The 22,250-nt window shown below is 45.5% G+C and overlaps 1 protein-coding gene across 5 annotated transcripts in view; it reads right to left on the bottom strand.

The window, feature by feature from the left end:
- Positions 1 to 21,503, bottom strand: part of LOC144721073 (KAT8 regulatory NSL complex subunit 1-like) — a 43,871-nt gene extending 22,368 nt beyond the window's left edge. For 2 of the 5 annotated variants that reach the window (XM_078598411.1, XM_078598409.1), the window contains exons 1-2: positions 20,237 to 21,502; positions 812 to 847 (exon numbers count right to left, since the gene is read on the bottom strand). In XM_078598411.1, coding sequence (XP_078454537.1) covers positions 812 to 847; positions 20,237 to 20,844 — 644 coding nt within the window. In that variant the 5' untranslated portion in view covers positions 20,845 to 21,502. Of the gene's footprint in view, positions 1 to 811; positions 848 to 20,236 lie in introns of all 5 variants that reach the window. The other 3 variants (XM_078598412.1, XM_078598408.1, XM_078598410.1) reach the window with 3 other exon arrangements.
- Positions 21,504 to 22,250: the final 747 nt, after the last annotated feature.

Consider the following 22,250-nt stretch of genomic DNA (forward strand, 5'->3'; position numbering starts at 1 on the left):
CCACAGCGGCCTCGCTCGCAGGCCCACGACGACGGCAAGAGGTGGTGACGAAAATATTTGTCGATGTTCATTTGATTTCGATTTAAAGCTTCTTTCGTGACTGCAGGGATTCATCTTCTTGGTTCTTTCGGTAAAGTCACGTAGAAGGGAAGTAATAAAATAATAAAAATAAAACATAATAAAATAATTCTCACGTTTCGGCCACAACGCAAGCAGCCGTCCTCAGGTCTGAATGGGAAAGACAGCGCCATTCAGAGGCTGTCTTTCCGACAGACCTGTTCTTCACCCGAGGACGGTGGCTTGCGTTGTGGCCGAAACGTCGTGAGAATAATTTTATTATGGTTTAGTTTATTATTTTATTACTTCCCTTCTACGTGACTTTACCGAAAGAACCAAGAAGATGTTGATTTGTTTTTATTTGCCTGTTGGTCAACGATGACTGCGAGTGGACGAAGTTCACCGAGAATTTGGAACGGCAGTGCACTTGGGAAGAACACAAATGCCAAATGGATATGAAAAGATTTAACGCGTTCAATAATTGGCTGACCTGATTGATACATTTTAATAACAAAAGCGTGTCTGACTAAACGCTTGACTGTTTTAGTCGACTGGACCAAGAGAGTGGGCTACGTGAAATCTCCCGGCGATGACTCGACTACATCTCCACAGGTTGCCGTCGACTCAACTGGAACGACGATGAAACATGCCGACCGAATTAACACAAGAAGAGTCCCGTTCGCCTCTGCTTTCAACAACGAATGTACTGTCGCGGGAAATGATAGCGTCGCTGGTATACACACACGACACTCACTTCCACAGAGGTTCAGCGACGGAGCTATATTCGGATCTGTTAACGACAGGAAGAGGCTTCAACATAAGGCACCAAGTCACAAACGGGTACACTCTTCCAGCGGCAAGTCAGACGTTTAAATATTCAATGTCGTTCATATAACGATAGCCACTTGAACATCTTAGACCTCTCGTCTCTCATGAAACGAACTCAATGATCCCCACAGGCATTGAGCACAGTCTCGGCAACACAGAACTGTACTACTGGGCAGTAAAAATAAAATAGTCCACTGCTGCTAAATATATCACTTCCACTAATCTGCAGCGCTGCCTTGGTTATTTCAAATAGCCAACTGTAGTTTGATTCCAAACAGACTTGAATATGCTGCTGCACAACTTACTGGAATCAAAACGAGTCCGTTTAACAGCAAACACTTATATTAGCCATTACATTTGGCAATAGGCAGGCTTGCACAATTATTCTCAAACATATATTTAGAAAGCCCTTTAAATTAAAGGCCAGGCATGAAGAACCGTGACATGTTTATGAACGCAAGTGCACATGCGGCTAACAAAGAGTCTTTAACGAATGAGAAAGGTTGTAAAAGTTACCAAACTACAGTAGTTTTACTGTTCGTTATAAATTAACTGCCGAAAAGAAAATAATAATAAAAGTTGGCCAGATAGTTACCGTTCTCAGTGGAAATAAATTAGAAGACGCTGCCCACATTTCCAGTGCGCTTTTTTATGAACAGTGTAGGGCACACGTGATGAGAAGTACTATTTTTAAATCCGAATTCTACCAAATACCTGGAGTGCTGTACCACATGCATCCCAATTAAATGGCGCTACCACCCGTGTAAGGCGACGTTTCCACGGCAATTTGACTTTATACCAATCCCATGCTGAGCCAGTCTGCATTAGTCTACGCTGTACTATCCCAAAGTTAGTTTATTTTTTTACAAGTACAACATTTTCCGCCGTGGCTTCCCACCCTCAACTCCCCCGTGCCCCCCCAAACACAGCTCTGAAGTTGATTGTCAGTACAAGAGGCTCCAATGGCCGTGTTACCATGTTTCTGCGTTGACCCTGTGACTTCATGACTGTCTGAGGGTGGTACAGAAAAAATGTTGTGGCTCCCCGAGGAAGGCAAGTCGAGCGGTCCCAGTTGAAGTGTGCCGCATGGCCCACTTGGAGCCGTTGGGGTCTAGTACGGACGGACGGCTGCTGATATTGACCTGCTGGACATCTGTGAAAAAAGCTTAATAGCTCAATGGATTCCTCCACTATAAATGCATATTATTACGTAAAGGTGTTTACGATTCTGTTTATGAATTCCCTGCTTGTCCATCTTATCAGAAACAGTTTTCTCAAGCGTCTGCCATCTGTCAAAATTATTCCTGGACACTTTAACTGTCTTACCTGTTCTAGCTATGTTCTTGGTTCTTTCGGTAAAGTCACGTAAAAAAATTTTTATGTAAAATTTTAAATAATAAAAATAAAATTATGAATTGAAAATAATAAAAGCAAAAACCCACGATCAAAATCGTAAAATAAACTGTACATTTAAAATGAAATAAAAATTGGAAATAATAAAAGCAAAAAACCCACGACGTTTCGATCGCAACACAAGCGGTCTTCATCAAGCGGAGAGAAGACTGCTTTGTGTTGCAATCGAAATGTCGTGGGTTTTTTGCTTTTATTATTTCCAATTTTTAATTTTATTTTTTTATTTTTATCGTGGGTTTTCTGCTTTTAGTATTTTCTATTTCATATTTTTTTTCTATTTACGTAACTTTACCGAAATAACCAAGAATATTAATTCCTGCAGTCACGAAAGTTTTAAATCAGAACCTGTTCTTGCTGTTATCAATCCACAATGACATTGAAGCATCTCCGACGTTACTCTGAGATTTTCACGACTTGATTTCTGCTCTTTCATTCCCATTTCAAAATGTCCCATTGCCCTGTTCAAACATTTCGACCACCTTCTGCAGCCCCCCTCTTTAATACTAACCATTAGCACCGTCATTGTCCAAAGTTCTCTTGTAGAATTCCACCTGCCACTCATTTCTTCAGTCTAAAAACGGACATCTTGCCTACGTCTGCCTCTTCCACAAGCTACATTCCAATCCATCACCGCAAAGTGTCCAATCTCTCTCCATTATCAGTTCCTCCAGATGACTGCACTTCATCCACCTCTTCCTGCCTGTAGTCTGAGATGGGCATGCGCACTTGAATGCTAATGACAGGAAGTGACGTGGCACTCAGTCAGTCGTATGATTTACGGATGCCCTGGGGGAGGGTTCCTGTGTGGCAGATGTCGGTTTCTCTGTGAAGGGGGAATGCGTGGCGTTGAAGAAGAGCACAGGCTGAGCTTGGCGGTGGATTTTGAATTGAAACGTTAACCTAACAATTACCAAGAATCCTTCCCCGAGCCATGGAGCAGCCTGCGCTCGGGAAGGTCTTCGTCTCAATGTTTGCGAGAGAGACGAAGTAAAAACCACACTGATGCACACACGGCCACACGCTTTCGGACGCAACTCCAGCTTCCTGTGAGCGGGGCCCGGAGGGACCACGGGACTCATGGGAACGCACTGTGGCACGGGATTCGGCTCAATGCCAGGATTGAGAGAATGTGTTTGCCCTCGTCTGTATTATGACGAGAAATTACTCAAGGATTAACGCTGATTTAATACAGAGATAATTTCAAGCACAGCACACTCTCATGACTTCTGCGAAAATCACAGGGAAAATCAAAAGGCGAGCTCAATGTTTTATGAATATCAATAAGAGAATAAAGCTTTCACAGTGCCTTTCATATAAAATCATCAATAAGTGCTTTATAACATCATCAAAACATACAACTATGACTAACAGTGTAAACAGGAAACGTCAATAAAACGTTGAACTGCTCAAACACAACCTGTACCAATCAAGAAAATGCAGAATTAACCAAGTAGGTTACTATACATTATTTAAAACACCAATGAATACAAAGTTCCTGACCGACTTGAATGAGTTCTATATTTTACAGCTACATTAACAGTCCACTCCTAGTGTTGCAAACCAAACACACACACACGAGCCTTTAAAACACTGCAGAGCTCTGCTTCTGCAAACTCACAATCCAATCCATTATCAGTACTTAACCTTGTATCTTGCACCAAGCACTTGATAAATATGACAGCTATAACGTTGGTATAAGGTACTACCTTGAGATTTTATCCTTGAGTGAATCCAAATGCACACCAGCATCAACATAGGAAACCCTTTTCAATGCCATCATCGTCTGAGATAGCAGATTGTTGAGATAAGGACATGCCTAGCCATTTCAAAAAGTTAAACCAACGTTTAAAACGTATAAACTGAACACATTCTTCAATAACGCTGTGTTGAGTTGGTTGTTGTTCTGTGCTTGTGCACCGTGGCTTGTGCAACACCACCACACAATTAGTTTGAACCTAGCCTTCCTGAATTTAAGAGAAAGTGATATGGTATGACAATATTAGAAAGGGCAAGTGCCCAATTACCACAGTATACTTTCAGCAATTTACAAGACACTGCATCAGAGTCGGTCTGCATGCTGGTGCATCTGCACCCGACTGCAGGCACCGTTTACCTGACAAACAAGTCGCGGCAAACCAATTGTAGATGGATTCTCGTGTTCTTAGGTCTCGGCTTGTTTTCTTTATCCAATTTGAACAAAGGTACAATATGGAATAAAAATCTAAAACCATTTCGCTTTTCCATCGTTCGGTCTTAACTTGCACTTTTATTTCAATCAACTTAAGAAAACACACAATAAGTGCCTAGTCATGCTTCACGATTTAGTAAATGGCTATATAGTATTGTACCCGATATGTACCGTCAATCCAGAGACTACCTCGAACTCTTTGCTTCGTTCCCTGTTGATGTGTATTCGGAGGACTGGGGCCAGAGTACATAACAGACGGCAATCACCCTTATGTCATAATTTTTGTTGAAAATAATACTTTTTGTAACTGAGTGAATATGACAGTTCCGATATTGAGCATCATAAAGTCGTGAGAAATCTTACCAGTCGTCAGTACCACTCGTAAGAGTATTGTGAAATTGTGCCCGAGAGGTTGTAGTTGCATGCCTCCAAACGTGCCATATACTTAGGCCACTCATTAAATTTTGTATGGCGGCTTGGAATTTGACCGCAGCAGTGTTAGCTCAGCACCCCTGGCATAACACTTGCTTCATAAGCCACAAGGCTACCTCCTCCACGTTGAACATGACTTGAAACCAATATATTCTGCCCATATACTCATGATCAGCCAAACTTGAGACTATTTCCCTCGGGCAAAAGAATTCCAGATTCCATTTGGCTACATTTCAACAACAAAAAACCTCCCACTGCACAACCAATTTCTGCACCGAGGATGCAAATAAACACTGTGTACAGCATTCGTGTTCTGCTCTCTATCAACCTATACCCGTTGCGCAAATTTTACATGAGACAAAACAGTCCATGTGCTTGCTTTGCTACCTCTTCGGCTCTTTTAGTCCAGTGTGGCATTTCGCTTTACAACTGCAAAATGTATTGGGATAATGCACAGATGTTGATGCTACACCAACTTAAACTGGCATGCACAGACTAATCTGATAACACACAGGGACAACGTGATTGCTTTGTGTGTGGCTATTGTGGGTATGGTTGTCTTTGTGAACATTTTTGGGAGCGGCAGTTGCGTTGGCGAGTGCACTGTGCTAGAAGATGTATTTTTTTTTATCAATATGTGAGGCTGACCTAAACCTCGTATGAAATGTAAACGAATGCTGAAAGAGAGATTTTCTGTTGGCCTGGTTCTCTCTCAGGACACCTCTAGAAGGCCGAGGCTTGATGGACATCTGGAGTAATTTGCACGTTTGTACACACACCTACACAAGAACCATTCCAGCTCAATGTATTGCAAAAGCAATCTCAAAAGCACCTTGCTAAATTACATCTTGTTTATGTGCGTGTCATGTAACTAGAGGAACCAATCTTGTAAAGTGTTTATAGTATGGGTTTATGTAATATTGTATTTCCCGGCAAATTCATTGTATTGCCTGTTTTAGTAAATAAGTCAATTCCTGAATGGAAGCAACACGTTCACTTTACGCAAGTGCACATATTATTTTCATATTTAGATATGAATGTGCAGATATAACATTTCCAACTGTTGAGTGTGGAATAAACAGACTGGAGCACACAGCAATCTGCCACTGAGTATCAGCATCTTTATTTAGACTGCAGTAGGAATCCGATGAGCTCGGAAGCTCTTTGTCAGATGCCCAGTAAATCAGCTGAGGCGCCCCCCGTCGTTCCTGCAGGTCTCTGCAGTCAGGCGATTATTCATTTGGTCTTTTCACAGCCATGATAAATTCACTGCCGGATGAAGACCTCCCCAAGTCGCCTCCATTTTTCATGGTCACCTGCTCTTGAGCTTCTCATTAGTCCATCTCTGCAGTCTCTTCTTGGGTACCTTTCCTCTTCTGACTGCCACTCATTAATCTGCGTATAAGTTTTCGAGTACACGTGTTCCCCTCCATCTCTTCCTGTAATCCCAAGTGTGCGTCAACCATCGGTCAGTCACAAATGTACGTATGCATGTTGAACTTCTTTCGCACCGTACGCAGCTAACCGTGCTAATCGGAGGTGCGAAAATGTATTAAACACAAAGGGCAAGTCAGGCAAGGAGATCCTCCCATCAAGAGCGTTCTCAGCAAAGTGAGAAGTTATTACAACAATAAATGGTAACAAAGCACAGGTAATTATTAAAGAACTAAACAAAGAAGGCTGCCAAGTGGAACTAAAGATAAATATAAGCCAAGTGATCGGTGCGCACTAAACCTGGACTCGACACAGAAACTGTTATCAATCTGGCAACTGATATGTCAAAACCTATCACAGCACTCAAGATTTTTCCCATAATGCAATTTATATTAACCGTTTGAAGCAATGTTTTATACAAATTACGCCAACTAAAATGAAATGGTAAAATAGTTTATAACACATTACCACGTTATTAAATAGTTTTATCAATTACTTGAATGTGGGGCCACGTGGGAAGCATTGGAATCCAACATTTTACTCACAACGGTCATGATGTTTTGATCCGGTTGTGAAATGTCATGGGATAAGTCTAGCGTTAAGGTCTAGCCAGTAGGTAGGTATATGATCGTTAATAAACTGCTTCATTTACCATCACAAATTATATTTTCCACATTTGGTAGTATTTGCTTATGATGCTTTCATCATAAGCAAACACTACCAAATGTGGAAAATATAAACAAGTTAGCAGACACATTAAGAAATTTGAACATGAAATCACTTTGGTATTGCCTCATACATACATAATTACGCATAATTATATTGAAAGTATAATGCAACTGCATGCCTAAAAAGTTACAAAGTGCAGGGTGATTGAAATTAGACTGTATTGCATTTATTCAAACCTATTGACCAAAATGATGTTATGTTAAAATAATCACTGTAAACGTGGCATGCACTGGTGACCCATATGTTCACCAAGAAGGGAATTTAATTTACACGTGGTTATAAAGTGATATCTTGTGAGCATTTCAAAAACAACTATCGTGACAATTTCTATTCATCGCGGTTGTATTTAACCATTCAAAAATGATGAACCCAAGTAGATGGACTTTATTGAATGGCAATACCAAACTAACAAACCGAGTTACTGATGTAATGACTCTGATTCAAACGGATTCTTCCCCTCAACATGCATACATGTAATAGTATGCCTAAAAATAGTTTATGACTCATAGGTACATATAATCTTGTACTTCGACAGTCCAAATATCCGTATCACGAGAGCATAAATGCAAAAAAAAGAAATGATTTAGGAATCAAAGTGTGACCCCGAATCGTGGCAATTCATAGTCTCTTGGGGGGGAAATGTCACATCCAAATTAGTTAACGCAGCGGCTCTCAGTGATCGTTCTGGGGAGCTGGGAGGGAACCGCACACGTAATTAGGGGGTTCGGAATGGTGAAAGCTCTGCAATGGGGGGGGAGGCAAACGACGGTAATGCAGGGTCTATAGAGTACCTACCACCCACGTTCACTGGTCAGCACATGCAGCCCTTGCTCATTGACAAGCATAAAGTGCCACTCGTTACGATGCCGTGAAAAAGGGAGGGTCCCTCCACTCAAGAAGGTCTTTTGTCCAAAACGGAGTTGACATTAATTGAAATGTATACACTGCAAACTCGATGTTGCAAATATTTCTCGAAACAGGAACATTATTAGGAGCGTTAATTTTATTCAAAAGTTGAACTGTCAGAGTTTTTTTTTTAAATGGAGCCATATCCCAACTCGGCACCCCAAGGCCCCACTGTCTCTATCGAGCAAACGCGCTTCAAATCGAAACTTGTTGCTACTCACGACCATGTGATACACATCATCCGAGATGTGACGTCAACGCTCACAGAATTGGACAACACGCCAGCCACAGCAGTGCTGGCTTATCCAACTAGCAAAAGTAGCATATGCTACGGGCCCCACACTTTCAAGGGCCCCACGCTAAACGCTTTCAAGCTATCAATTCCGGTTCAGTGATTCTGCATTTGCTCGATTACTATAGTATTATACTGCCTTTAACTTTTATGAACGACTGGGTGTTTAAGGTTAGCGATTTGTCGTATTATCTGGCTGTATAGTAAATGAAAAAATACAATTATTTTACTATGCAAGTAAAACATTAACGTGTTTTAATGTTTTTTTAGGGCCCTTTTATAACATATGCTACAGGCCCCACACTAGCTTAGTCCGGCACTGAGCCACAGTACCCTACAGTCTCTCCTCCTCCCCCTCCCCACTCCCCCCTCCCCCCTCGCCTTCTTGATTCCTCTTCCTTCCCCTCTCTCCCAATTTCCTTTGTCTCACTTCCTTAATGGCCACCGCCATACCTCTTCTTAAAAACTGCTTTTAGCACAGCATGTAAAATAACCGGCACTGCATAGCATTGTGACGAAATATTTACCCGGAATGCAACTGGATTTTTATAAAGCCCTCTCCTTGGTCAAATACAAACAAATTAATGTTGTATCGTCACATTACAAAACACGATACTTCAATAAATTCCCAACAACCCTTATGTTCTACATACAATCCTATGCAAGGTAGAGTGGTGGTGCAGCGATGAGCAGATTGAGATAGAAACCCAGCCATCTGAGTTGTATTCCTGACCACAGTTAACGTGAGTGATGACGGATACCAGCCAAATCCTCTAAACGCACGTTTATAAATGTGGAAAGAAGAACCGGAGGACCCGGAAAAAAATCCGCGCGACCACAGGGACAGAGTCATGCAATCCCTAAATATACAGCAGGCATCAAGGTCGAGATGGAACCCACGACCTCCTGTATACTAAGTGACGGAGTTAACATTTCGCCACCGTGGCGTCCTAAACCGGTCCTGGGCCCTCTTCGCCAGCATGGTGAATGATGGTAAATTCACCTCCATGACCAATCAAGTGTCGGGAAGCCATCATCCAGCAGTGGATGAAGAAAGGGCTGTGAATATTTGTTTTCTACCCAAGCAGTGTGACACCAGTTTGAGAAGGAGAAATAAAAAGTGTTGTCAATCTGTAATAGCGGCCTATAGTGCCTCGACTGTGACACGACTACCAGGCACGTACGTGATGGTTCACTTCCGAAGACATTTCCAAAAAAACAATTGCAAACTACTGATTGTATTCCACCTCTTTTGTATTGTTTCTCATTTTTATTGTGTGTACAATCTTGACACCATTAGAAAAAAGCACAACATGCGCATAGAAATTGTATTAAATGTAAATGCATTCTTACATGCACAATCCGAAACACGCATCAAGATAAAAAATTATCTATTGTATTGCATCATTACATGCCTAATAACTGCTCTAAGTGTATGTATATTGACTTCTTTCATACTGTACATAGCCAACCGTGCTTATCGATAGCAGTCGAGTAATAGCTACTCATCATCTATATGATCATACTAAATGGTCGTCGCTATGAGTGAATTCAGACTCAACATTGTAATCACCAACTTTTTTGTGGTCGATCACTCAGACCTTTTTGAAAATGGGCCCAAACAGTCTGCGTTTTGAAGGCAGGAAACCCCTGACAAGCCACACACACACACCCAGACATCCACACACACCCACACACCCACACACCATCGCGCGGCGCTTTCAGATGCGCTGCTGCGGCTGTCTGCAATGAACTTCCTTCCGATATTAGGAAGCCACTGGAGCCATCCACTTAAATCTAGATTGAAAACTTATTTCTATAAAACGGATTCTTGTGTTTAGTTTGCTGTCGTTCCCCCACTCCTCCGATTATCATGGTTGGCTACGTACGGTGGGAATTAAGTTCAACATACACACACGTACGTACATGATGCTGATGAAATCACGGAGCTCTACTTGCTACAACTGATGCACGAAGCCGCTGCCCGGGAGGTATTTATAGGAGCTCAATACCCACAGCCACAACACGAACTTAGGGCCTCAACACTGACCCACAGCCTCAAAACTGACCCACAGCCTCTACACTGCGACATAGCCTCAACACTGACACACAGCCTCAAAGCTGACACAGTCTCAATGCTGAACTACAGCCTCAACATGGACCCACAGCCACAACACCAAACCACAGCCTCAACACGAACGCAGGGCCTCAACATGGATCCACAGCCTCAACACGGACCCACAGCCACAACACCAAACCACAGCCTCAACACGAACGCAGGGTCTCAACACTGACCCACAGCCTCTACACGGACCCACAGTCTCAACACTGAACCACAGACTCAACACCGACCCAAAGCATCAATACTGAACCACAGCCTCTACACTGACCTATAGCCTCAACATGGACCCACAGCCTCAACACTGAACCACAGACTCAACATCGACCCAAAGCATCAATACTGAACCACAGCCTCTACACTGACCTATAGCCTCAACATGGACCCACAGCCTCAACACTGACCCATAGCCTCAACATGGCTGCACAGCCTCAACACTGAACCACAGACTCAACATCGACCCAAAGCATCAATACTGAACCACAGCCTCTACACTGACCTATAGCCTCAACATGGACCCACAGCCTCAACACTGACCCATAGCCTCAACATGGCCGCACAGCCTCAACACTGAACCACAGCCTCAACACTGACGGTGTTATTAGAAGCACCAGGCACTTTTTCAAATCAAGTTTCATCACTTTATTGTAAAAACACATCTTAAAACTCCCAAATCAAACGTCGCAAAAAAATAAATATCTGAAAAAATACCTAAAATGAAGCGCCATAAATGGTTGAAGCACCACAACATGGAAAAGAATATGTCAGGCAGCAATCGGAGCGGAATAGTGCGCACCCTGCCGTAGTGGCGACAGTGCTTCACGGGCCGTCCACATTCGGCTCCTTCAATCTTGGAAGCGAGCGATGAAACCGAAGAGTCACAATTTGATTTTGGCACAAAGTCTTTTTGACGTTTCCATTGAACCCCAAGAATCAGACAACCACTTCAGTTTGCCAATTCTCACTAATTCCAATGAACACAATACATTCCAGCCGACATTGTTCGGTTTAAATATTAGGGACGCAATGATGCATCGATTAAAATGTATTTATTACACTAACAATACATGAATCGTGCTGGTAAGAATGTAATAATTTCCATTGCTATATGTTTGTATATATTGTATCATGTGATCCACACAGCAACTATATACGAAAAGAGGTCCTCATTTTGTAGCTGCTCACCCCAAGCTATGAATGCCCTGATAGTGGCATTGTCTTGGTGCTGTTCGCCTTTTGGCGTTCTCTGGTCTCACACTGGTGAGACTAGGCCCTAAAGAAGGCCGTCTCTGGTGTAGAGCAATCAGTTTCAAAGACAATGCCATATATTATATTTATCAGGGCATGTTTTGTTTGCATGTTCACCACAAGTATGTGTGGTAATACAGACTTGATTCCTTGGACAAGGTTTATATTTGGTGTTTGAACATGTTAACACCTGTTTTATTGCCAGAAAGGATAAAATCTAGCCTTATTTTTTCACAGCTTCCATATGCACCACAGTGGAAACTAAGATCCCTCCGAGTGGTGTTTTATTCAAGTTTAAATATTTCACGAATTATTTATCCTTCATTTTACTGAAGCTCCCTCTCCTGTACATTCAGCCAAAGGCCCCATAGATTAGAGCATTCACAGATATGCCCTTCAGACTCGTGATGACGACAAGTAATTGGTATCGACAGAGCGAGTGAACGAGCAGTCACACGCCATGGCTCTCTGTAGGCGGTGGGGCGAGAGGAGCCGCCAAGGCCTGCTCCCATGAAGGCGACCGCACTCTGTAAGCGCCCCGGTCTCGTGAGAATCTGATAGCAATGCAGGAAGTATGCTGTCCGTGTCCGGTCACACAGAGACGCAGACGGTATATGAATGTTTACCATTTTTTTAAGTGCGTCATGAACGAATATTAGAGGAGAGGAGAGTCATCACATGGCCAGTCGCTCAGGTATGGGGGAAGAGACAGTCTCCGTTAAAGCACCTCAATAATACAAGATATTCGTGTACTGCTCTGTCAAACCATTGCTTAATGAAGGCCTTCCCACACTGTGTCCATACTTCACCATGCTGGTCAAGGGGGGTGAGGTGCGGAATCCAGGAAGGGTTCACAGATATCATCTGCCAATAGTTCAGTGTTCCGGCAAATTGAATTCAGGTCACCGGTGTTAAAGCGCTGCGATAACAATATACACCACCGACAGTCCACCCACGGCACACAAAGGATGGTCCGCAAATAGCGCCACAACACAGTATGGAGGAGAAATCATTGTTCCACCTTATCTCCAACACTGGAAGGATCAGGGCAGTGAACTGTCTTTAATCTATCTAAAGTAGGCAATGTCATCCATACCATTCTCTCATTGGAGACTAACCTGTTTTGGGGGTTTATACCTTATTTCCTCATATTATGCTGCCGAGCACCTATAGTAGCCATCAAACTGTTTATTTAGCATCTGTCTGTCACTCAATTGATCTTTGAATTTGTGAGCATGTGCAGACAGGTAGCAAAAAGTGAATTCAATGGATCCGCAAAAAATGGGATTCACTTATTAAAATATGACTACGACTGTAATCAGTTGAATATACTGTATTTTGTTTGGCTTAAAATCGAAAAAGAAAAATAAACTTTTAGGTGTTTAATTAGGCGATATAATGTAGCATAAATGTATAACTGTAACGGCTAACATTTGATCCTGCTCAGCCAATCAGAATGTATTTAGGGACCAGGCGAATTTAATATGATTAACATAGATCGGAGTCAGATGCCACTGGGATCTGATTTGAGTAGTCGTACTCGATACCATACAGCCACAGTGGTGAAATCGTTTCTGACGCAGACAAATGAAGAAACGCCAACTGAAACTGCAATTTCTAGAGACTCGTACGCCAACCACTAACAATGAGACACATTGTTCGGTGATACTGCATTGGCGATGGTGCACAACCACAAACAACACATTCATCAATACTCTTTGGTTTTTTCGATAAAGTCACGTAGGTAAAAAATCAAATCAAATAAATGAAAACTAAATTAAATCACGACGTTTCGGGCGCAACACAAGCGTCCTTCTTCAGGTGGGGACAACTTAGCGAAAGCACAACCGCTTAAGTGTGTGTCAAATCTAGAACATTCATCAATAGCATTGCCCGAACAGTAAAGTATACATTAGGTGACGTTTTGGGCAATGACCCTTCTTCATTGCATGTTCCTACTAAACGTCATAGCACACAACAAATGAATAATGCCATGAAATTTGAATGTCAGTCCATTATAGTCCTGAAAGCTAAATGCTTCACCTATTAACATCATCCGTCACGCACAAACGGTCCGATGAATATATTCGCGTATGCCCCATTTTTCACATTATTTTTTACATTTATTATACTTTGATAGAAGTTGTTGTAAGTGCCAACGAAGGGCATGGCTGATAAAGGTCAAACAATGTGGAAGCTACAATCCAGAGCTATTCGCTGGGGGCAGCCGCATGCCCAGCCCCTCCAGAAGCACAATCAGCTGACCGCCTGCCTGTCATCATTCTGGCTGCAATTCTACGTGTTACCCTACAACTACATCGCATATCGTGGGTGTTGTTTATACTTTTTCCCACGTATTTTAAAGCAAAAGTTGGGTGTACGTCCTATAACCCCGTAGAGGTGTGTGGCCAAATTGACACCAGGCGCAAGTTTGTGGAGCATCTTAATTTGCGGAGCGTCTTACAACCTAGAGAATAGGGTGATAAAAAGTAGCTTTAGGAATGCTCCCAAGCTTTTGTAAAATGGGTCAGTGACACACACTGCGATATATTTCGCAACCCCAATAGACAAACTGAAACATTTTCACATGCATGTCATTTTTGTTTTTATATTCAACTCGTTTTAAACGTATTCCTTTTGCAGCGACTACACTTAGCTAAATAAGGAGTTAACTTTAAGTCATTACGGATTAGGCTCTTCCTTCGAACACACCAGCTTAAACGCTGGCAGAAGTGTTTCGTAAATTAATTTCAGATCATTGTTTTGTAACTGTGCCACGGCCATCAATTAGTGAAGATAGGTCCACCAATGGGAATGCCCTACCAACACAAGTGACACCACCACAGGGACGAACTGCAGGGTATTATATTAACATATTTACTCCCCACCACCGCATCCCATATTAGGATGAGAGGCTTTCATCGTTTCCAGCTTGAACATACTCTCAAGAGACTGTACAGCTAAGCCAAGTACAAGTAACAAAGCTTAATAGTTCACTAGTTACAAAGTTTTGCCATTAAAAGAACATTCACTCACATTACACCATCTGTTATATATGGGACTTTTGATCTTGCGTATCACGTATTTTCTCGTGTTCACTGGTGTCGGCGATAATGGAATAACCTTGCTACACACTTGAGAACTCATTTATTCAAGGGTGCCGGCTCAATGACCAGGCATCATCTCAGTCTCTGAGCAACCCAGCCACCTCAGGACTATTAGGTTCTTGAAAGCCGAGCAGGCCCCAGTCTCTCCGTCCAAGGTAACTGGAACATGCACGAGGTTCGTACCCCTTTTAAGTACACGTTTACGATTTGTTATTCTATCCTGGTGTGTTATTGTATCTTCATCAGAGGTTACCAAGAATCGACCAAAAATAACCCATTGTTTAAAAAAACCTTACCAATGGCAAGGTGACACCAAAGTACGTTGTGAATATTTAGACGATAACCGCAAATGCAAATGCATTGCCGAGGTATGGAGTGAAGACGCAGCCAAGTCTCGCTGCACAGACATTGGTGCTGTGTGCTGCACCCAGTGCAAATAGTTCTCAGTGCAAAATGACATTCATTCACGTGGCTCCGAGGAATCCCATTGCCAGGAGTAAGAGGCTATGACTGTGTTGAAGCCATCCTTTGTACAGCATTATTATTTAATTGATTTATTAAGTGCAATAACAATCACTTGCATGTTTGTCAGAAATTTGCCAAATGAACCGAGCGACTTGTGATTTTTTTAAAGGAACGCTAAACATACAGCGGGAGAGTAACACCCACACACTCGCTCAGCAGGTGCGAACAGTGAGGGGCGGAAAAAGACTTACACAGAAACATGGTGGGAGGACTCACTATTATGTGGACGGAATTCAAATTCACACTTCACACACAAGACCATTTTACCAGCATCACCTATCCTCAGAAGCACAAACCAACGAAATTAAACAAGAACACTGGCAAAATATGAAACTCATCCACAGACGATCTATCCAATACAGAACTGGAACTCAAACTACGGCCACACGCCAGCATAATGAAAACACAGGAAAAAGCTGCACGGGCTGATTATCATGAGTGTTGTAACACATTTGGAACTGAGAATGAAAATCCGCATAGCAATGCGAATTACTGTATACTTTGAAGCGAGGTAAGGATACTCCATGGGGTAGTCTGATCAAGCAAAGATCACACAATGGACACGCGGCTCAACAGGAATGTATACCACAAAAACAAGCAAATAGTATTTATGGAACATCACCTCTTAAACGCACCATGACCATCATAGGGCAATAGCAATGAACTGCCAAAACACAGAATTTATGGCGCAGGATTTTATACAGAATTCGTATTGCTCCACGACAGGTCACGTGGACCCCCGGTACCTGTGTGGTGCACGAAGACTGGCAGCAGTGGCAATACACTTCTCAGTCAGCAGTCGTGCCAGTTATGGCAAACCGTCAGCAAACACTGCACCTACTATTTCTCAATTGCTCCTTGACCAAGAATGGTGAGGATTACATACATATCAAGTTGTATTGACACACCGAGCCAATCACGTGCAAAAACACCCTTCCACCCTCGCGGCCAAGTACAAAGTGCAGAGCACGAGAGGTGAAAGTACCAAAACGGTGCAATGCTCTTCTCTCACGGTAACACTCCCACTCGAGATGGGGAAATACTGTACACCAAAACTTTGAATTGACAGAGAATGGTTATTATCAAATAGATAAATACACACCACTTGACGTGGAAAATACGCGTCAGTTCATGTTCACTTCGACAATTAAAAGGACATTTTAACACTTCCTGCAGCTTGTCCAAACATCACTAAAGGTCTTTTTTATGCAAAGTGGTCTCCATTAATGCGGCGTGTATCAACAGGGTCATGAAACGGAGTACTGAAACAGCAGACTGTCCTTCACGGGACACGGCAGCCTCCATCACAGTCAGCTCGGAGCTCCACGAACTGCCCTGCCCATAGGCCCCGTTTACAACAAGCACTCGAAACATCAAACACTGCGGCCGGTACACATTTAAAAACACACAGCTCAAGAAATATTGCATTACAAAATACAAATAACGTCTAGAATTTCGTTTTGAACAGTTCTTTTTTAATTGGAGACTTTTTTCAACAGAGTAAAGACGACACCACACAATAACATGTGCTGCTTATGCAACCGCCGTGGTGTTGTGCAATCACAAATGTGGCAGTGGTCGCTCTCTCTCTCTCCTCAGAAGGTGCTGGAACAATTTCCCGTGAGATTCAGGGAAACACCCAGAACTCAAAGCTTGAGCGAGCCCAGGACCTCACGGGTGGGCTGCCACTATGCGGTCCAAACCAGCCACGACTATTAGTCCTATTGGCTGGACTATGAACTCAGAACCACTTTCGGGGAGTAAATACTTTATTTCAGAATCGTCTAAATATTTTTTTTTTATATTGGAGGAATCTGATGAGCTATCAAGCAGTTTTTTTCACATGTCCAGTAGGGGACGGGTTAAAACGTTACAACGATAGGGGTGAAAAGTATAGGAAAGATAAACAAATTACTTTAAAAAATATATACAAATTAAAATAAACGATGTTTATCTTACCAGGTAAAAGACCACTGAACCATTATGTACTTGACGAATACGAATTAATTAAGTTAGAACCCATTCATTTCAGATGATCACGCAATTAATTGGCACACCAAGAAAGTGAAACGAATTTGACGTCACCTCAGGTGGTAACGAAAAGTGGTACATCTGGTCTGGGCGCATGGACTACATGAACATGGGTGGCACTGTGCTCTTTGAAATGTTGCGCATTCCAACTCCAGTCAGCAGTAAACCAAGTCCATCATCAGTCTGGGGTCGATAAAATAGGTGTCATGTTGTGGTAATTCAACAGTGGCCATCCGATAAACCAACTCGCCCTCACACCATGGAATGTGGAATTTGCTCCACTGGCTTCGGGTGGTCACGCTCCTTCCATTGTGCCTTTGATCAGCGAGTCACTTCTGAGTTTGACACTCGACAACACAAGGACCTCTGTGGGTGCCCCCCCCCAAGCGCTCAGATGCAAGACCTCGGAGGTGCGGCGAGTCGAGTGCTCTAACATGGATGTTTGGAGACGTTTTAGAGGAACAACACAATCACCGCGTGTTTCTCTACAATCGTGAGCTACCTTGAACAAAACAAATATACTCGCAAACCTAATTTCCCCGTGAGCTTCCATGAACTGTGTAATTTGTACACATGTGGTGTGAATGTCCATTAAAGTGGCTATATTTATTACATATTCGTGACTTCAACCTCTAACATCAACAAGCGTGCCGAACGGAAAATACTCCTTTATGGGGAGTTTTCTGCAATAATACACAAACATCAAGGTCATCGGGTCATCATAGCCAACGTCACTCGTGTCACCAAAATGCACCATCACTTCCTCCCATTTGCTAAAATCTGCAACTATCGCACAGTCAACATCCGACCTCAAACGTCTTTTCTTTGAGCATCAAGCTTTCGTGTCAGGCTTTTAAGGTCTTCCCTTTGGTGGCACCCCAATGACCACCTCTCTGCCATGTGCCCTCCAGCCTGTACACGTGCCCCACCCATCCCAACCCTCCTCTTCCTCCTCATACATGCACAACTCCTCCCCCCCCTCTTGCCACAATATACTCTAAACTTATCCGATCCTGATATGAAATGCCTGGCATTCTCTGCGCGCATCTGCATTCGTAAGCCAGACGATTAGTTATTTTGTTAAAGTCCAACTTTCTCACGCGAATGGTATAACACGCATTTCCACTGCCTAAAACAACCAGTCCTAGTTCAACCATCGTTGACTTCTCTCCTCTTCTAAAGTGTTTTATATAGCACGTAAAAAAACACCCCAAGCCAACACAAAGATATTGATCTCATTCTCACAACCTCCCCTACTATACACATTACACTACCCACACGTACAAAGCCTTCTGCTTACTCCACACATCCTACCCCCTCTCTTGCATCCATCTTAAAGCCCCGGTGGTGTCCTGTCACAGCACCTAAATCTGTCCAAACCCACAATGACAACAGGGCCTGGCTAAAAAACCTGCAACATTGGGTATGCTCATTCAGCCTCTGGGGTGCGGATGACCAATTGTAAGCCCATGGGGGAGGCCTGCACTTTGTACTCCACCAAATGTTTTGGTAACAACAAAAACATAACTCCAGCAGCACAACAAACACAATGGGTGACACTCACCTGGTTAAACAGAATAAACATATACCGTGTTAACGTACACACACTGTCACAGACTGTCACAGACACACACACTTGGCACACAGCAATGTACAGTGACTGTCACTGAACACACCGACACAAATGATTAATGAACACAACTAACATCTGTACCGTGTAACATATGAAATAAACAGCTCATCGGCCCCTTCCTGCTGAAATGAATACACCCTAAATTTAAATCCAAACAGTAGTCATCACATCTGGTGTCTCTCCTCCCAAGCACACACAAAAGCTTGTGGTATGTGCATAAAATGTATTTTTTCAAAGACTTGACACCCAGGTTAAATCAGTGGGCAACAACTACACGTGTGTTTTTAAAAGCTAAATGGTTTTAATGAGTGGTGTATGGCCTCATGCGCACACACACCCACATCAGATAAACATGGGATTACAGTATCGCGTTGTGCATCGCACTGGGCCAGATCCCCACACCCACTGTGAGAACCATTCCCCCAACAAGGAGGCAACGAAGACAAACGAAATCAGTCGCAGTGTGTGTGGGGGTCTGACACTCCACACACTACTACTAGCATGCGATTAACATGCAAGTGGCTGTCAACTACTGCATATAAACCAGTGACAGCAGCGACAGATAGGGGGGGATACGCTTATGGAAAGCATGCCCCTGTCCAAAGAGTTCCAATACCAGCGTGTCATTTTGGGGGGTTTTATGGGTGGAATGTTTAAATTAAATCGTGCCACATTTGCGGCACGTCCGAAGAGTCCTCCTCTACAGAATGGGCTTCAAAGACCGAACTAGCCATGCCCATCGCTCGTCTCAAGGCTTTGGGAGTGATGCTTGCGATACAAACTCTGGCCCGATCCCATCCAGAGGCACGCTGGTCAACAGGTCCCATAGAGGTCCACCACTGCGAGGGTTGAAGCTCCTCCGAGCAACAATGGGATTCAATCACTGATATAACAATGCTCTGCAGTTAGTGTCCTGAGCAGACGGGCAACAATCAAGGCGATGCGGTGTCGCAGAGGCAGACATATAGAGTCATGGAGAGAGACAATGTCACACAGACACACACTGACACACAGGGACATGCACAGAGACACACACTGACACACAGGGACATGCACACAGACACAGTCACACACTGACACACAGGGGCATGCACAGAGACAATGTCACACAGACACACCGATACACATAGGGACATGCACAGAGACACCGTCACACAGACACACACATTGGCACAAAGAGAAAAGCTCCTGTGACAGCCACAGAGACACTCACACACAGAGACACATTCACTCCCTCTCTCACACACACACGCATGCACACACATGGTGACGCACAAGAGACACGGGTACTCACAAGGCCGAGCGAGGCTGTTCGGGCTGCTGCTGTTGTTGTTGTTCGTGTTGGTGGTGGTGGTGATGGGCCCGGCCCATCCACGCCCCCACGCCGAGGTCGCCAACCCAGGCGCCACCACCACCACCACCGCCGCTGCGGCTACCCTGATGGTGGTCGTCGCAACAGGCGTCGCTCTCGTCGTTGTCCACCTCCTCGGTGTCCGTGTCGCCACCCGAGCTGCTCTCCGTGGCGTCCGAGTCCAGCGCCCTCTCCACGTGCCGCAGCGCGGCCGCCAGGCTCCTGGGCACACGGCCCAGCTCCCCGGCCACACCACGCGGGGCCATCGCGGCCGCCGCGTCCACGGCTCGGGGCGGCCGCTGCTGCTGTAGCTGCTGCTGCTGCTGTACAGGAGGAGGAGGAGGTGGTGGTGATGGTGGTGACGGAGGCTGCTGCTGCTCGGCCAGGAGGTCGCGCAGCTGCTGCCGCGCGTGGCTCTCGGTCGCCTCCGCCTGGGCGAGGCGCAGGCGCTGGGCGAGGCGCCGGGCTCGCTGCTCCAGAGCCACGAGCCTCTGCACCGACGACTGCAGCACGGCGGCCCGGGGGGAGGAGGAGGAGGAGGAGGCGGCCATGGGACAACCCCCCGGCGGGGCCCGGCCACGGGGCGGCTCCCCGGCGGCCGTGGAGGCCGGCGCGGCGCGGCCACGGTGCGAGGCCACGGCGGGGAGGCCCCCCCCGCCCCCCGCGGGGCCCGGGGCCACTGCTGCTGCCGATGCCGCTCCTCTTGCTACCGTCGTCGATTCCGAAGGGCGCCCGGTCGCATCGTCAGCTCCCACACAGCCACACGAGCAGCCGACGCACAGCGCCGATGGACAATCGCGCGCTGCCCGCGGTCGTCAACCCAGCGACCCACCTCCCCGCGCGCAAGCGGGGACCTTACCCGGTCAGACGACGACACAAGCAGCCAACAACAACAACAACACCACCCACCCGCCCGGTCGCCCCAACACCCACGCAGCCACCTCCACCCCGGGGAGGCAGCAGCTGTAGCCCGGCACGCACGGGAGGGAGGGCACTGGGGGTGGGGGGTGTTTAGGCGGCGTGAGAACGCCGTGAGAACGGCCCCGCGCCGCCTGCCCGTGGGCCGCACGGCCGCCCCGCTCGCATTGTCGCACGGAGTAAAAAAAACCACCGTGCGGGCGGGTGGTTTTTTTTACTCCGTGAGCGCCGCCGCTGCCGCCGCTCACAGCCCGAGCCGCCGCCTCCTCCTCCTGCCGCTCCTCCTCCTCCTCCCGCTCGAGCGCCGCGAACAAAGATAGCGAGAGCCGCGCCGCCAACTCTCGCGAGAGCAGCGGCGGCGGCAGCAGCAGCGAGAGCGCCCCGCTCCCACGCAGCCCCCCCCCTCACAGCCTTTCACACACCCCCCTCCCCCCATCGCTACGCGTGACGTCACGAGCCCCACCCCATCCTCCAACACTCCCCTCCCTTCCCCCACGTGCTACGTCACGAGCCCCACCCCATCCTCCAACGCTCCCCTCCCTCCACACGTTACGTCACGGGCCACGCCCCTTTCGCACGCCACCTCCCCCAACGTCTCCCCCCTCCTCCCCCTCCTCCCCGCGCCCCGCCCCCCATCCCCCCCGCCCAGCACGTGCTGTCGGTGTCAAGGCGTTCGTTCTTGACGACGTTTCGGGCAATGGCCATTCGGTCTATAATGACGCAACCACTGCCCCCCCCCCCCACAACGTCGTTGACGAGTGTGTCGAGTCTTTGTTGAGTGTGCCACTGCACCACTCACCAACCCAGCAGCGGCACAGGTAAAGCTCTTTCAGTGCAGGATGCCCAGGCGTCTTCCGTGTGTTCACACGAGGGGCTTTTTTTTACGCACGGTGCGAAAGAAGTTCAACATACATATAGTACGTGGATTCCAACGGAGTACATTTGTATATTTTTTTCAATTTGGCAAATGTGTACCATGACGCCGGCACACACCACGATGGCGTGCTCTTGCCATTGACATCACGGGATCTTTAATGTC

This window comes from Lampetra planeri, chromosome 10 (genome assembly GCF_965212315.1).
Source record: "Lampetra planeri chromosome 10, kcLamPlan1.2.h2, whole genome shotgun sequence".
Classification (NCBI taxonomy): domain Eukaryota; kingdom Metazoa; phylum Chordata; class Hyperoartia; order Petromyzontiformes; family Petromyzontidae; genus Lampetra; species Lampetra planeri.